Below are 16,697 nucleotides of genomic sequence, written 5' to 3' on the forward strand. Positions count from 1 at the left end.
ATTACTTTTCCACTTTTAAACGATAATTTTGCACGATAAATTATATTCACACTTTCACTTGTAATCTTAGCTTTGTTGTTAGTTGGAAGGCACGCATAATGCATTAAAAATATTTAAAATGTCACTAAGTAATCAGTTGGAAAACGTTTGTTTAAGAGGGTGATACCTGCGATACGATAGCCACTCCACTAAGTAGTTCTTCAGACTGAAAAAAATACTCCCGCGGACTTTGCCTTGTTTCGCTTTTATTTTAGCTTATAAGATTTTCCTTACCTTCCCACCGGTCCACCCCTTAAGTAAAAGAAGAATGCCCCTCTCCGTAGGAAGAACGGCAAAGGAACAACCTAGAGAGAGGACAGAGAGGGAAGAGAGGTGGATTTTTGGCACTTAATCTACTGTAATCATTATTACCACGCAAGACAACGATCAAATTAATAACTATTAGCCAATTTTAATGCTTTTGTATCGTACGACCTTTGCTCCTCCGTACAAAATGATTTGCTCAAAAGTTGGAACTTGAAATAATTCGATGAATACATTTTGAGAAATCACTGTTTTGTACAAAATTCATTCTATTACACGCAACGAGAACGTTAAAATATTAACGCAATTAAAACAGCTAATTTATGGATACAGATTGACAAATTTATTATATATATATTTTAATATATTTAATATATTCAAATTAGATCAAATTATATATTAAAATCGTAGAAGCTTTCTATTTTTTTAATGTAAGTGTATGTATAGTATATGTATACTTTGCGATTATGACAACTTGATATAACAAGTATTTATTTATAGATTTGTCACTATAAAAAAGTTAAATACGTATTGATCAATGGTAACATTATGACGAAATAAAAGCATTGACACCGTACCCCGGTTTACTTACTATAAATCACAAGTTGTGTTAAACACATATATTAATTCATAAAATGATGCTTAGGTTAAAGTGAGAATGAGAATAAATAATTTGTTATATATAAAAGATAATATATTAAGATGAATTAAAATAATTTTATTAATTTTTAAATAAAATTGTAAAATTGTAGATATATTCGAAAAATATGAATTATTATCAATTACAATCAATTATCAATTACATTTAATCTCATGATAAGATTTTTGATATCATCGACATTAGATAATTAAAATATTTTTAGTTTCTTGCTAAACTGATTTTATAATCGAGTTATTTTTTAATATTATTAGTATGTTGATTTATTAAAAATATTTAAATATTCTTAATATTATATTGGATTGATTTAATAAAGTTTATTTTATTCAATTACAAAATTAAATAGAATAAAATTTAGTAATTCATTCTGATTGTTCTAATTGTTTATTTGTAATTCTGTATTGAAATTTAATTTTTAATTTTTCCATTATTAACGCTATAATTTCATTCTATATATTGAAACCATAAACGAAATATAAAAAGGAATAGATTTAATGCATTTTTCCATATTTTGCAATAAAAATAGGTAAAAATATTAAAATCAATAGAATGGTATATATGAAATTAATATATATAAAATTAATAGACAATGAGAATAAATATAGGAAAAAGACAAAGATAAGATAAAAATATTGAAATTAGCGCCATCTTCAGAGTGCTGCAAATGAAACACAAAAAAGGATAGAAAATAGTAGGATAGAGATAGAGAATTGATCATCAGCACCATCTTTAAAGTACCAGAAATACTTCTTCAAAGTTAAAATAAAATAAAATAAGAATTGAAAACTAATATAACGTTTTGAATGTTTTCGAATGTTTTAGAAATATAGAACAATTTTTTAAAGTAATATCTTTAACTTTCAAAAGTGTTAAAGGAGTTTTTTTATTCTATTTTTACTTTTTTATTATTTACTTTTCTTTTATTTTCTTTTTTTTTTGTTTATATTTATTTTACAAAATTCATGCTTTGAAGAAATAGTGTTTATTAATTTAATTAATTTTATTGTTTTCTTTTGTTTAACTTATTGATTAAAAATCTTAACAAAATCTATCCGATTTAATTTTTATATATCGTAAATATCTACATATTTATTTTTCATCTATTTTTACATATTTATATACAATATACAAACATTTTTATATTCATATATATTATATTTAAATTATATATGTATTATTTATTATATTAATATTATATTATATTATATTAATATTATATATTATTATTTTTTATTATTATATATTATATTTAAATCATATATATTTAAATTTTTATATGTCATATAAAATTAATAAATATGGTAAATTATAAATTTATATACCGTTATATAATTAAAATTATATAATTAAAATATTAATAAATTATATTAATAAATTATATCGTTATATTAATAAATATATATATTAATTATAATTAATAAATTGTATAATATTTCGAAGAATTATAAACAGTAATATGTGCTGTATCGATGCGCGTGACTTTGCGCACCGAGTTACGCGCATTACGGTGGGGAGAAACATTAGTTACGTTTCAACCGCCGTACTGTATACATGTGCTGGAGCTACGTATATCGATATCGTATATAATTTATATTTGTTCGATATAATTTAAAAATGTGCACAAATATCAAATTTAAAATACATCCTACATTATATTCGCGAGTGTTTAAAATATATATGTTTTATTTATGAATATTTTAAGTACGTTTATTTGCGCAGTGACGTAGTAGCGGTTTCGCGCGTTTTTTTGCAATTGTTTGTAGTCTACACGTTTATTTACGAATGTTCAGTCCATATATTTCTACATAAATTATTCTTATATAATTTGTTTATTATATATATATATATATATATATATAATCATTTTATTTGTGAATGTTGATACATTTCATCATTGGACAATCAGTCAAGTGGACGATACAATGTTCTACAAAGTTCTTCGGTAAGTCGCATTTTTTTTATTTTTTGTATATTACTATTTTTGAGTGTTGGGTTTATTATGGGTATTTATTTATTAAATATATAATAAACATAATAACTAGATCTCGTATATATCTACTAATTTCGTGATAGATTTTCGATATTTGTACGTTTTTTTTTTCGGTTATGCTCGATATGTTTCGATATATTTGTTAAATTTGATAATCTTCCTTCTCACTCCTTGCAACTTATAATTAGATAATTAAAATCGTAGCCTGAGGCATCATTGTAATATCGATAGTTTTCATGTTTAGTTATATCATTTTTTTTCGAGATATGTAATTTTTATTTGTATTTACTGTATAGTATTTATTTCAATAATTATATTTTTTTGTTTGTATATTCGCAGGAATTTAATTGAAATTTTTTATTTTTAATTAGAAATTTTTTAATGGCGATTTTTTTTCATTATTTATTTATTGATTAAACTTACAGTAATTTATATTATATTTTTTAAGATGAAATTTGTGTTCGATTATTTTAATTTAATTAATTAATTAAATGTATTTAATTTAATGTATTTTAGATATTTATTTAAATTTTTTTTTTATATTATATTAATTGATTAATTTCTTGTTTTTTTTTAAAGGAAAGAAAAATTTAATGTAACCATGAAAAATAAAATTTTATTTTTTGAAATTTGATTTGAAATATGGAACTATGTAATGTTAGCCAATCAGGAAGCTGCTAAAATTCAGTCTCAAAATGAATCAATGTACATCATTATGCACATGGCATCAGTCTACAATTGAAAATCATAGTGACAGATCACGTTTCATCAGTTAATTACATGAAATTTTTATCCTGTTATGGTTATTAAATTTATTATCAGATTTTGTTTTGTCAATGTGTTTGTTTAATGATTATTATACCAGAATTGAATATTTTCGTAATAGATTACTGTTTAATTTGAAGATAAGAAGAAGATTTTGAAGATGGGCCTCTTTGAAAGGGTAATATTTTTTGCACATACTATGCAAAATAATAAATTAAGAAATAATCGGACTTTTATGCAAATGTGGTAAGATTTTATTTATTTTAAGAATATATAATTATTATAAATTTCTTTTATCTTTTTATTCATAGAAAAATGAAAATAGATCTCACACACACACACACACACACACACACATTCTATAAATATTTTTGTATATTTTTAAATGTTTATATTTATATTATTCAATTTATATATTCATATATTTAATTCATATTATTTTTATATTTAATTTTATGTTTAAAACTCCAAGATAGAAAATATTTCTAATAATTCAATTTTTCAGGAAAGTGATATCTTATTCGACATGTTTCGATTTATCGAACCCTTTCTAATTTATAATTCGATGTATCGAAATTACGGGATGCCATTTTGCTACTAAAAAAAATAGCCACTTCGCTTCAGGTATGTAATATCTATATACATTGAATAATATTTATTTTACAATTATTTTTTTATATTTTCAGGCTTTTATTTCATTAATTTATTCGATTATTTATTGACTATTATTATAATTTATAATTCTTTGTAAAATTTATTTTCTTTTTTATTTATATAATTAATCATTAAAATTACCACTAACTCATGAGTTTTTAAAGTAAGATTTGAAATTAGATTGTTATTATTATTTTAATAAAATTAATTTAATATACATTTATTATACATTTTGAACATAATTAATAATATTAATAATATTAATAATAATAATAACATTAATTATCTTTTGCGCAGATAAATAGTTTATCTGATAAAATTTATTTTAGACGAGAAAAGGATTTTCAATGGATACCATGATGTTATTTTATATTTTATGAAAAAAGAGGTAAAATTTAAATTTCTATATCGAAGAAAAATGTAAGTATTTACTTTTTTCTTTTAGTAATTTTCTAGTTATGTATTATGTACATAGTTTTTATATAATTTATAATTATTATATTAATTATTGAAAACATTAGATGAACATAAGATGACATAAAACATAAGATAAAAATAAAAAAGATTTAAAAAAAAAATTTCAAATATTTAATGTAATTTAATATTTTTACACAACATAAACATCATTAATTTTAATAATGAATATTTACAATTTTATTTTTTTTTTAAATAGCAATATTTTTTTTAATTAACAAATGTTCGATAAGGAAATATGAACATATTTTGTTCCTTTTTTCATTTTTTTTTCATTTCATTAATATAATTTCATTATTGTGACCACGCGCAATGTGATCGATAGAATCAGTATTTGTTCGTTGATTACTCAATATAAATGGATGTGTTAGTAGTTTCTTATTTTATTTTTTTTTTTTATTTTTAATAATTGTTTTCAGTATGGAATAGACTCAGTGTTTCTCTCAAGAAAATAAAGAGATCATCCATCACGCGAAGAGATAATTGTCTTTTTTTCTATGTAATTTTTTATTCTTTTTAAAGATTTTAATTTAAGCTTTTAATTTTTATTACTATTATAATTTATTAGAATTTTGATCTTTATTATCATTTTTTTTAATTATAATGTAAAAAAAATTATAATTTTATTATATGGAATTTTACTAATTCTTTATAATTTAATTTGTTTCAGAAATTACTATGGAATCAACCAATGAAGACTTATATTTCAACATATCTTTTTTTTGATTATAATGAGATTTTTAAATAAGTAGGATCTGCGAACAAATCTTAACATTTTTATATCTTAGATCAAATAAGAAAATATTAAAAAAAAAAAAATTAATTTTTATTTAGATAAAATCTGTATATAAATTTTTAAATTTTGCTATGTATAGATAGATAGATAAGTAGTATCTTTAGATATTTGTTAGAAATAGAAATAAGGATGTTAGGAAAAATTTTTAGTAGCCAGGAATTACATTTGAGTCCATTTTTCAATTAGAAAGTCATTATAATTTATTAAATGATTAATTAAAAAAATTATTTATTATAATGACTTTCACTAAGGTTTTGTAATCTGTTGTTTGTTTCAAAAATTTTATAGGAAAATATAGGATCAAATCAACCAAAGAAAACTCTTATGTATCTCTTATATTGATCTTTTTGACTTTTTTTTGGTTATATTCCTTTATAGTCCTTTCCTTGGTTATATTCTATTTTTCAATAGGTAGACTAAAATAAATCTTTTTTAAGTAAATACTTTAGATTCTTATTAAGAAATATTTACATAAGTAGATTTAGATATTGATAGATAGTTTAATAATAAATTTTTTTTAAGTAAAAATTTTAAGACAAGTATTAATAATAAAATTGATTTTATTATTAAAAAAACTTAAATATTCGATAATTTTTTTTTAATTATTTAACTCTGATCTTTTTAAAAAATAATATATTTAATATATATATATACGTATTACTTAGATTATAGAATGGTAGATGGCATTATATAGATGAAATTATAATGATTGAGATCGATATGCACAACGCAAATTTCCGAAAGATGTCGTGTGTATTCTATTTCTCATTGCGTGAAATCGCTGGTTATTTTTCAATCGATATTTCAGAATATGAAGCAGAGACTAGAAGTGACATCTTGCGGCATGACTTGGAATCATTCTAGTGTTCTGAAATATCGATGGCAATAAAAATCAGTTCCTTACGCCCTCTAGTATATCATATTCAACATACAGAAAATCCAATTTTTATTTTTTATTTATTTATTTTTTTATTTATTTCTTTAATTACTTCTCTTACAATATGAAAAAAACTTTTATTACAAAAGTAATTTCATTTAACAAAATTTACTAGAATAATTAAACTTTAAATTCAATCTAAAGTGTATAAATATAAAAATTATATATAATGAAATATAATTTTATATATAAAATATAATATTATATAATAAAAAAATAATAATATAATTTTTGTAATAAATTATTAGAATTTATTATATTTTTTATTATTACATCATCATATTTATTTTGATAAAGATAGATATATGTAGTATAGGTTTTTATTATTTTTTATCGATAACAAAATAAAAACAAAAGAAAATTAAATTATTGTATCCTACATATAACAAAGGAAATATAGAAAAGATCGATTCATTCTTTCGATTTGTCAAATTATTTTTTATTTCAAAGATCATTTCATCGTTCAATAATAAACTTCGCATTACTTTTATAACATCATTACTAAGGATGTTAAGGAAAATAATTTATACAAATATACATTTTTTTTTCATGAAATTACATTTATTTTTCATGAAATTGTATGCACGATCGAAGAGATTTTTGCGAGTGGGTCAAGTCCGATACATTTAGTGGTGATAAAAGGCATCAAGATTTCAGTCTAAAACAAAAGAAACATATATATAAAAGAAGATTCTCATTAAGTGTCTGAGATTTTCGCGTCTTGAAACAAAGATTATCTGGAAATGAGGCCACGATAAATCGCGTCCTTTCCTTGACCCGGATTTCAACAGCAACCGAGCAGAGTTTATGCGATCACCTTTTGGTCTGTTTCGAAGATATATGTACGTTCCCCAAGCTTTGTTCCTGACTACTATACGAGATAGCGCTATTTCCTTTTTACCAAGTGCATTTAACGTCCATAGATGCATTAAATCTCTCGTAGAAATAGTCCGGATCCTCTCGATTTTTCTCAATTTGAAAAAAAAACTAGAAATTACCGCGACTCTTTCTATATTATATCTTCAACGATATTTTATGTAAAATTGTCCATATTTTTTCCGCTACTAGAAAAAAAAAAATAGAAAAATGTACGAAGAAAATTTTTCGATCGTTTTCGAAAATTGAATCGTACAAAAATGTTTTCCCAAGACCAGGTTATATCGAATAAAGGAAAAATCTCATGATACAAACGCATAAACACGAATCGATGTGTTTTATTTATATACAATATTTACAAAGGCATATTGTTATCGACTTGCTAAATATCTTCGTACGCTTGAACGTGTACAATATTGCATAAGCATGGCTTTAGTCTTTTTTGATTTTCACGTGTTGCGTTGTTGAACGCAACTCTACGGGCAGTGTATGTAAATCTTTGACTTCCTCTTCCGTCCCTCGCTCAACACCACTCTCCCCTCTTCCTTTCTCGATTTCTTAAATGCAGCTCTCCTGAATCACGGAACTTCGGATTACCGTTTCCGAATATCGATGCGGCCTCTGCAGGCTATAAAATGTCTGCAAACAAAATTATTCGTCTCCTTGAGAGGGCATTCGTTGTCTTCGAATCGAAGACAAACGAAAGATGTAATTCTCACGTTTGGCGATGCTCGAGGATAATCCGAATCTTCTACGACATTATGAGCCATTTCCCGCCCTTCGAGTTGACGCGGCCTTCGTGGTAGGGAACCGTAATGTAAAAGCTTCCTATCTGGAAAAAATTTTGTTCTAGCGTATCGTCCTTCTCTCTCTCTCTCTCTCTCTCTCTCTCTCTCTCTCTCTCTCTCTCTCTCTCTCTCTCTCTCTCTCTCTCTCTCTCTCGCTCGCTCGAAGAAGAATTTTTGAGATTCGAACGAGAATAAAAAAAGACGAGTGCATCCACGTTATTGTTCGTGTAGATTTATCGCGTATATCCGTACATTCGATTTCTGAATCGATGCACTTATATCAAACAAATCGATGTAAGGCACGCGTCTCTCGCGAGCAATTTCCTTGAAAGTATCGTTAACCACAATCGCGGTTTAGACTCGATATATTTATCGATCCTCGTTTAAACCAAGCACTTTCATCAGATTGAGTAGAAATTTACCAGATGAGATACTGGGTACATTTTTCGACAATGCTGTTGAAAAAGAAAAAAATAAATAGACAAAAAGAAGAAGAAGAAGAAAGGAAAAGAAAGTAATCTTTCGTACGAATTCATTCTGTAGATGTCGCAACACCGCGCGCGAGGCATTTGTGCTTGAATTTGAAATCGTGAAACGATGCGATAACTAACCTGTGAGATGATTGGTCAAAGCTGTGGTGGGTATGAGGTCAGGATTCCCGTCTTCCTCTTCACCCTTGCCGGCGAATGTCGCGATGCTCGGCTGTTGAGGCGGTTTCGCTTTCGCCGGTGTTGCCGCGTGTTTCCTCCAAAGTGCCATTAATACACCGGTCACGATCAAGCCTAGTCCAGTCGCGGTTCCGCCCAGCCCGATCAGGATCGGTGACATGTCCACCGAGGATCCCGATTCCCCTATAAAATCATCCCAAGTCCTTACCAGTAATATTCAATTAAATTCAATTAAATATAAATATTAAAACTTCAAAACAATTTTCCAACACTATCGATACCAATGAATTTTAATTCTCATTTCTCTTCGAATTTTTCTCTTCGCAATTTTTCTTAATTTTTCTTTTTTGCCTCTAGAATTAAAAGAAATCCATCGACGAGATTCGAAATTTCTACTCGGTCGAGCACGAAGTTCACGAGTTAAACGTATTAGGAAAGAAACACTGGGGAGAAGGGGAAAAGGAATTAAATAGGCGCATTCCGATACGCAGGAAACAGTCGGAGAGCAGGATACACGCAGAGAAGAGGTGTTCTTCTCTCTTTGAATCGGCAGCTTTGACGGGAGCTTCGCGTCTTTTGAAGAGCCGCGGCATACCGCGGTCTTTGTACGGCGGCGCTCTCGCATTCAACATCTCTCTCGCAAGAGGTACTTACGCACCGGTGAACTTGGCCACTCCTTTTAACGCCTCCCCTTCCATGATAACCGGATCGCTCGATCCCTTCATGTTGACCGCGTATAGGGCGACCGTTGCCGGATTTCGAAGCTCCAACTCCCAATACGGATTCGACGATTCCAACCGTTGCTTGTCCACGATCGCGACGAATTTTTGCGGCAAACCCCCGTCGTATCCCTCCACGCATGATATCCGGATCCAGGAGCCGCTCTGATTGTGCGCCGTGCAATTCTGCAACGGGTACGGCCTGCCTGCGAGCGAAATATCATTTCAGATCGTACGAATTCAACAAATATATATATATATATATATTGATTCGTATAATATAAGTAGGGAAGATTTATTCGATTCGAAAGACACGTACGTGCCTGTTAAAACTGTGCATTGTTTGCCGTATAAAATTTTGCTCGGGGGTGGGGGAAAGAGAAAAACTGATACAGAGACTGTGCCGTCCTGTCGCGATTCGCGCAACTTCATTTTATTTCGAAACGAAAATTGCAACGTGATGCTCCATCCATTCCGCGGCCAATGAAATTATGTTCCACGGTCGTCATTATCGACGATGGTATTGCGTTAACGAGATCACTTGTATGCAAATAGAGCTTCTGAAAAAGCTCGCGCGAGCATCGAACAAACGCGCGGTCGCTCGTGACATGAAGTTCTTTTTTATTTTTATTTTTATTTTTATTTTTTTTTCCTCCTCCCCTCCCAGTGTAACGCGTACCAGAAATAATCCTTTGCAGCAGTAGCAGATAAATTAGTGTTCCTGCGATAAAACAGATCTCTCTTTTCAAAATTCTTTCTTTTTTTTTCCTCCTTCTTTATCCACACGTGTTCGTCGCGTAATCGCAAATTATCCTCACAATTTATTATTATATCAGGGATCGTCGTATCGTATTCAAAACCTTTTGCCTTTAACGCGCGTATCAAAGGAGTTTCGGAAAGAGAGAGAGAGAGAGATAGAACAAAATAGAAATTGCTCGATTTTCGATTTATCGTTTCTCGCATCATGGCGAACGAACGATTAACGATTTAATTATTCGCGAATCGCGGTGGCGTAAAAAATTGTTCTCTGATAATTACCCCCCCTTTGTATAAGAAATACATTGCTATCCCCCCGGTTGAAAATTATGCGTCCAATTATCGAAAAAAAGAAAAAAAAAACAGGAACAATCCGAATCCGTTGAGAAATTATCGACCCGCACCGTCCACATCGAATAATTCTTACCCGAATTTTTTTTGTTTCCTTTCCCATACCAATTCCGTATCAGTTTTTCCATTAACGGACCATGATACAAGGCCGTGAATTAATTTCACGGATTTCATTTTCGGTATAATTTCCCCCTCCACCGAACGAGGGGGTTTTCCTCCCTCAATCGGTTTCATCGGTTTCATCGGGGCAGCGTTCGGTTTTCCATCGTCGTTTTCCAAATATATCGGTATACGTGTACGGTGCACGGTGCACTGGCAACACCGCAAACGAGCATATTCAATTAGAGAAATTGTCGGCGTCTATATATATGTATGTATATATATATATGTGTATATATATATATATATATATATACTACGATAATAATAACGAGGCAAATTGTGTGAAACGCGACAAATGGTAAACGACGAACCTGCTGCGATCACTTGGTAGAGGCAGGGCTGTTTCGAGGGGCCAACCGCATTACTCGCCCAACAGGCCAGCGTGCCGTAATCCTGGTCGGAAGAGGGGGTGTAATTGAGCCTGCTCGAAGTGCCTTCGTTCGAATATTTGGTGGACGGAATGTCGACAAGGTCACCGCTGCTGTTGAACGTCCAATGGAAGGTGACCGTGGCCGGGTTTGCCTCCACCTCGCAAACAAGACCGATCGTTTCGTGCTTCAACGCGCCGTGAATCTCCTCGGGTACGTTGAACGGTGGCGGCGTCGCGTTTTGATACCTCCATCCGGCCGAATTTAACACGTGCTTGCAAACAGGAGCGACTGTTTTTTTTTTGCACGCGAAACACACAACGTCTTTAGATTCAACTTTGGATCCGATATAAAAAATAAGAAATATCTTTTTTCCTTTTTTTTTTTTTCTTTTTTCCTCCCAGTATGACAATAATATACTCACACATAACCTCGAGGTTCACTACGTTGGAACTGGCGCGACCCTCGACATTGACGGCCGTGCAGCTGTATTTTCCAGCGGATTCTCGAGTTATACTTTGAAGCACCAGAGAATGGTCCGAGAGCACTATGCCTGCGGTCACGTTGTAATGGAGCTCTTCCTCCTGAATAAACAAAACGGAAAAAAATATCCTAACCGTCAAAGAATTGTAGGAGCCGATGGGAATTCGCCTCGATAACTCTCGTCCCTCGCGTCGCTTCTTCCGCGTGGCGGAAATCTTTCGGATATGTTGCGAACGAGGGGAATGGAAGGAGTGGATAGGGAAGGAGTGGGAGTGGGAGTGAGGAGAGGGGAGAAGAGCTCGGAGCGGCGGACGCTTCATGCTTCCACGCCTCGTGTCACATACCTACATAGTTAACCTCTCTCTTCCATCGCTGCTGCTACGTTTACCGGAGGAAAAGTTGGCGAAGCTGGACGGCGAAGCTTGGAAAAGTTGGGACGTGTTTGCCGCATTCTCTGGTTTCTATCCGACCATAAAACCTCTCGTGCGCGAGGAAGATTCAAAATATATATTTCGCGAGCAAAAACACGATCGAAACTCTCGCGTCGAAACTTTTGATCAACGGGAGAAACTCTTCGAACGGCAAGAGAACGTCTATCCTTGTAGTATAATTTCCATCCATGTGCGATCTTTGTTACGCGAACGACATTTTTTCCCTCGTGGATTTGAGAAGAAGAGAGAATCTTTTGAAAGAGAGAGAGAGAGAGAGAGAGAAAGGGGGAGAACGAGTTTAACGCAAAACAAAATTTATCTTCGCGTGTCTTACGGTTTTTTCGACCGCAGTTAAAGATCACGTTTTCACCGATAAAATGTGGCTCCTCGTTTACTGGATCCTCGCTCGCTTCGTTATGGACGAAAAGGGAATTTACAATGCACGCTAAGTACTCGAGTGTTACTCTTCTCTATATTCCTTTTCCTTTCGTCTCGCTTCGTTATTTCGCGTATATATATATATACATACGTTCACGCTTTTGCTATTACATTCGTTTCTTCGCTACTGGTTTACCGCTTTTCTCCGTATTTATTTATTCTTCTATGATCTTCAAATCTCTCACGTTTACACAGGCGTACACACACACATCTTCAAGATATTATAATTTCTCTTTAATTTCGCAGCAAAACGTGTCACGAAAAATGTGCGAAGAGATGTAATTGTGGATGTGAATTTCGGAAATTCGATTATTTCTGATGTCCTGGGAACTCTGTGCGTGTACGTGCGAATGTGACAAGTGGATTAAATAAATTCTAGGTCGAAATCATCTCATCGTCAAAAATACGTGGCAAATTTATCTATCATTGAATTATTGGAAAGAGGAGAAAGAAAAAGAAATCAATATTTCTTTCGACTAACTTCTCAACCGTCGTCAGTTGAATTACAGCTTTTAGAAGAAGGAAAGCGACGAAAGGATATCGAGATACGAGGTGAAAATTCATCTCTGTTTTTATATTACGTTCGTGTGAGTAAGATTTGATTAGGGAGGGGAGAAAGGACAAGGACAAATTACGACGCCAACCGTGCTCCATCGATATCCAGTATTCATAACGTGTTTCCCCCTTGTTCCGAAATATCGTAAGATCGATACGGTAAAGCTGTTGTGCAAGCGAAGAAAACGTATTATACCGATATATCGCAAGATATATAACGTAACAATTGCTCTCCTCGGTTGTGTGCGTTTGTTTCCCGTTTGTTTTACCACGAGATTTTCATATAAACGTGACTGCATTAGACGTTAAATATATACGCATTCACGTCAGAACAATAATACATATTTCGCGGTAAACAAGGAATATATTCGCTTGCCTGCGTTACAAACGGATGCCAGGAAAGGGGTAGACAAGAGCGATAACTCCTATTCTCGTGGAATATCTCGGCATGTGAGCCTTCCGGCCAACTTACCTTCACCGTATTCTTATACATCGGATTATGCATAAAGCATGGGCAAAGCTTTCCTCGTCCTTTGATTCCTTTCGCTGCGATACCTTTGTTAATCTTAAAAAATCTCGCATTCTATCGCGGAAAGATCTCTACAAAAATGGAACGTAGCGTATACATACGTAGCATAATAGCAATAGTAATACGTCGAACGGAAATGGATAAGTCAAGAGAAATGGCGTATGTATCAACGGATAAAACAGATTTTGAAATACACCACGCGCCACGTATTTATTCGTTTCTCGTATATTTTTTCGATCGAAATCGTTCGATGAAACGATCGATTTCGATAAAGCGGAAATATGCAAATACGTTTAAGAAGATTAATAATATGGATCGCTCGATGTTTAAAATTTATATTTCATGGATTAAAACAAAAAAAAAGTTTCGAAAGCAATTGCAAAAAAACGTTACGTTTTCAATTTTAACCAAAACCTTTTCGATTATATTCGTTTCGTACGATCATTTCTGCTTCGAAAATCTAAAATTAATTCAAAAGCAGGTTCGAATATTCAATCGAGAAATTATACGTACGATCCCGGAGTTGGGTGAATTTAGCGGGGGATATGCATATGTATACCATATATTAACGCTATATGTATATGTATATTAACGTTGACTAACTTTATAAAGCAACAAATGCATGCATACACGTTATACGTATACATACATATATATATACGTATATATATGAACCACGATCACGCTGTTTGCGTTCGACACTTTTGAACACGTTCTAAACGTAGTCGAAGCGTTAACCGTGATTTAAAAAAAAATGAAAGAGAAAAAAAAAATGGTGGCGAGTTTTTATCATTACTCTCGCTTTACGATCGACCGATGAAAAGTCATCGCGCGAAATTGGCACGGTATCGCACGGTTATATCGCGCTCGTAATGACATTTAACATATACCATAATACCGAATACCAGGGGGCAACGTAGCGCAGGTAAATCGGTTTGTCGTAATGTTACGCGTCCGATGGATTTAGTTTCAACCACGCGTCACAATCCAGGGCGCGGGAGGGAGGAGGGGAGATTATTCGTCGAAGGTTATATTATATCTCTTTGTTTCATTCGTATATACGAATATATCCTTTGCCGAAGGGAGAACAATTTTCTTTATTTCATTCTCGATAATAATATTTATGGGAAAAGTAGGATAGTTTCTTCTAGCATTTTACCGCGAGAGAAACGAGCAATTATTCGATGCGAGCGAGACAATAACAATCCGGAGGATGGGATTCACGGCCTATATACGTACGTAAACTATATATTACGGCCACGCGCCGTATATATAGAGGCGATGCTTGGTGCTCGGAACACGCACGCCGTTAATTGGAACGAGTGTTTGGTAAACGTTTGGGATTTTCGACGCGGTAAAGGCGGTAGGGGCCGTTGTCGTTTCGCATCGAATATTTCGGTGAAAAGTTTGAAATTTTGATAACACTTTCAAAAAGGGGAACGGGACGGGTACGTGTCGTTTCGGGAAATTTTCATGGCGCGCGAACGTTTTTACGTGAACATTTTTACGGATAGGTAAACCGTTTCTGCCCGGTGATTCGTGAGGCAATTTATCGGTTTGGTTTTCGGACTATGGGCGAGGTGGCGACCGAATGGATGGGAAGTGACAACGCCGCCTCGTAAATTTACAATAATTTCGACAGAGTGCACACGAATGCGCGCATGGGACGAGGTGGGAGGTATGGGGGGAGGGCGATAGAGAAACGGTTTCGAGACGCTTTCAAATTATCCTTGCCTTCTCGCTACGATTCCTCTCTTTCTTTCCCCCTCCTTTCTCCTCCGAGGCCAAAACTACTCTTTTTCCCCGCCACTTTTAAACTCTGTTACTTATTCACCGAATTTTTCCCTTACTTTCTTCTTCTTCTTCTTCTTCTTCGACCCAGCATTGAATCATATTCCAAAGGAAAAGACGCCCTATTATTAAAACTTTTTCCCCCTTCCCTCTCTCTGTTATCCAACTTCCCCGACTTTCGATTATCCCAGTTCATTCGATCGTAATTCTTGCGATTAACGATCGAGAATATTAATGGAAGAGCTGTGCGGCGTAACGCTTAAATTAAAGAATCGTCGATCACGCGGAATTCGCGATTACGATTATATACATATAATATTTTATTTAGAGTATAGAAAAATTTCCAAAAAAAAAAATCATCGAGCGAAGAAAACATATTGTAACGATCCATATAAAAATTTTCTTCCGAGATTCTTTGCGATCCCGATAAAAAAAAAAGAAATTCCAGTCCTCTCTGTCAATCGAACGAGGAACAGAACTGTCAGCTCGCGACACCAAGAATATCTCTTATCTCTTTTATATTTTTTAAACGAAGGATTGAAAAACGACTCGAGGAAGTATCTCACATACTTTGACGAGGATTAAGCCGGATTAGATTGGAATCCTGCGCATTTAACGTTTTTCCTTTTTAACGTTTGTTAGCGGCTCGTTCTCTCGATGTTCGACACCGGAATCACTGGAATCGGCGTGGCCGCCACGCTCGAAACTCCGTTGTCTGGAGGGCGTAGGAGGATGAGGAGAAGGAGAGGGTTTTAGCGCGACGATACTTCCAGGATTCGTCGACCTCTCGGGAAAGCCCCGACCCAGAGCGCGGAAAATGATGGAAGACATAATCCACGTTAAGAGGCTTAACTCGACGATCCTCGAGTGACCGGAGATAACGGCCGAGCTTTCGAGCAGGTGTGCGAGCCGCGAGTTTTTTCGCGATATTTTTCGCGAGTCAAGACGAGAAGAAACGGCCTGCCAACGGCCTCCCCCCTCTTCTCCCCAGTCCTAGCTTCTTGCGGCTTTGGTGTTGACGCCGCGTCACGCGGAATTTACGCCCTCTAGTTTACAGTAGCAAACTAGAAGCAACGTATTAGACGTTACCATATATTCGAAAGCTATGGATCGTTTTTTTTTTCTTTTTTTCTCGCTTTCCATTATTATTACCACGATCCCTCTTCATTCTCTCTCTCTCTCTCTCTCTCTCTCTCTCTCTCTCT

At 32.9% G+C, this 16,697-nt stretch overlaps 2 protein-coding genes across 9 annotated transcripts in view; both read right to left on the reverse strand.

The window, feature by feature from the left end:
* LOC102677300 (flightin) overlaps positions 1-342 on the reverse strand; it is a 4,207-nt gene extending 3,865 nt beyond the window's left edge. Inside the window, exons 1-2 of one of the 2 annotated variants that reach the window (XM_006618093.2) lie at positions 274-342; positions 167-205 (exon numbers count right to left, since the gene is read on the reverse strand). The gene's annotated coding sequence lies outside the window, so the exon portion shown is untranslated. Of the gene's footprint in view, positions 1-166 lie in introns of both variants that reach the window. The other variant, XM_006618090.2, reaches the window with a different exon arrangement.
* Positions 343-7,771: 7,429 nt separating this feature from the next.
* Positions 7,772-16,697, reverse strand: part of LOC102676785 (nephrin-like) — a 107,027-nt gene continuing 98,101 nt past the window's right edge. For 3 of the 7 annotated variants that reach the window (XM_031511671.1, XM_031511675.1, XM_031511673.1), the window contains 6 exons: positions 11,690-11,849; positions 11,209-11,601; positions 9,568-9,834; positions 8,853-9,092; positions 8,173-8,285; positions 7,772-8,092 (listed from right to left, as the gene is read on the reverse strand). In XM_031511671.1, the coding sequence (XP_031367531.1) occupies positions 8,012-8,092; positions 8,173-8,285; positions 8,853-9,092; positions 9,568-9,834; positions 11,209-11,601; positions 11,690-11,849 (1,254 nt within the window). In that variant the 3' untranslated portion in view covers positions 7,772-8,011. Of the gene's footprint in view, positions 8,093-8,172; positions 8,286-8,852; positions 9,093-9,563; positions 9,835-11,208; positions 11,602-11,689; positions 11,850-16,697 lie in introns of those variants that run through there. The other 4 variants (XR_004150838.1, XM_031511672.1, XM_006618086.2 and 1 more) reach the window with 4 other exon arrangements.

The sequence above is a fragment of the Apis dorsata genome, unplaced genomic scaffold, assembly GCF_000469605.1.
Source record: "Apis dorsata unplaced genomic scaffold, Apis dorsata 1.3 scaffold_341, whole genome shotgun sequence".
NCBI lineage: Eukaryota > Metazoa > Arthropoda > Insecta > Hymenoptera > Apidae > Apis > Apis dorsata.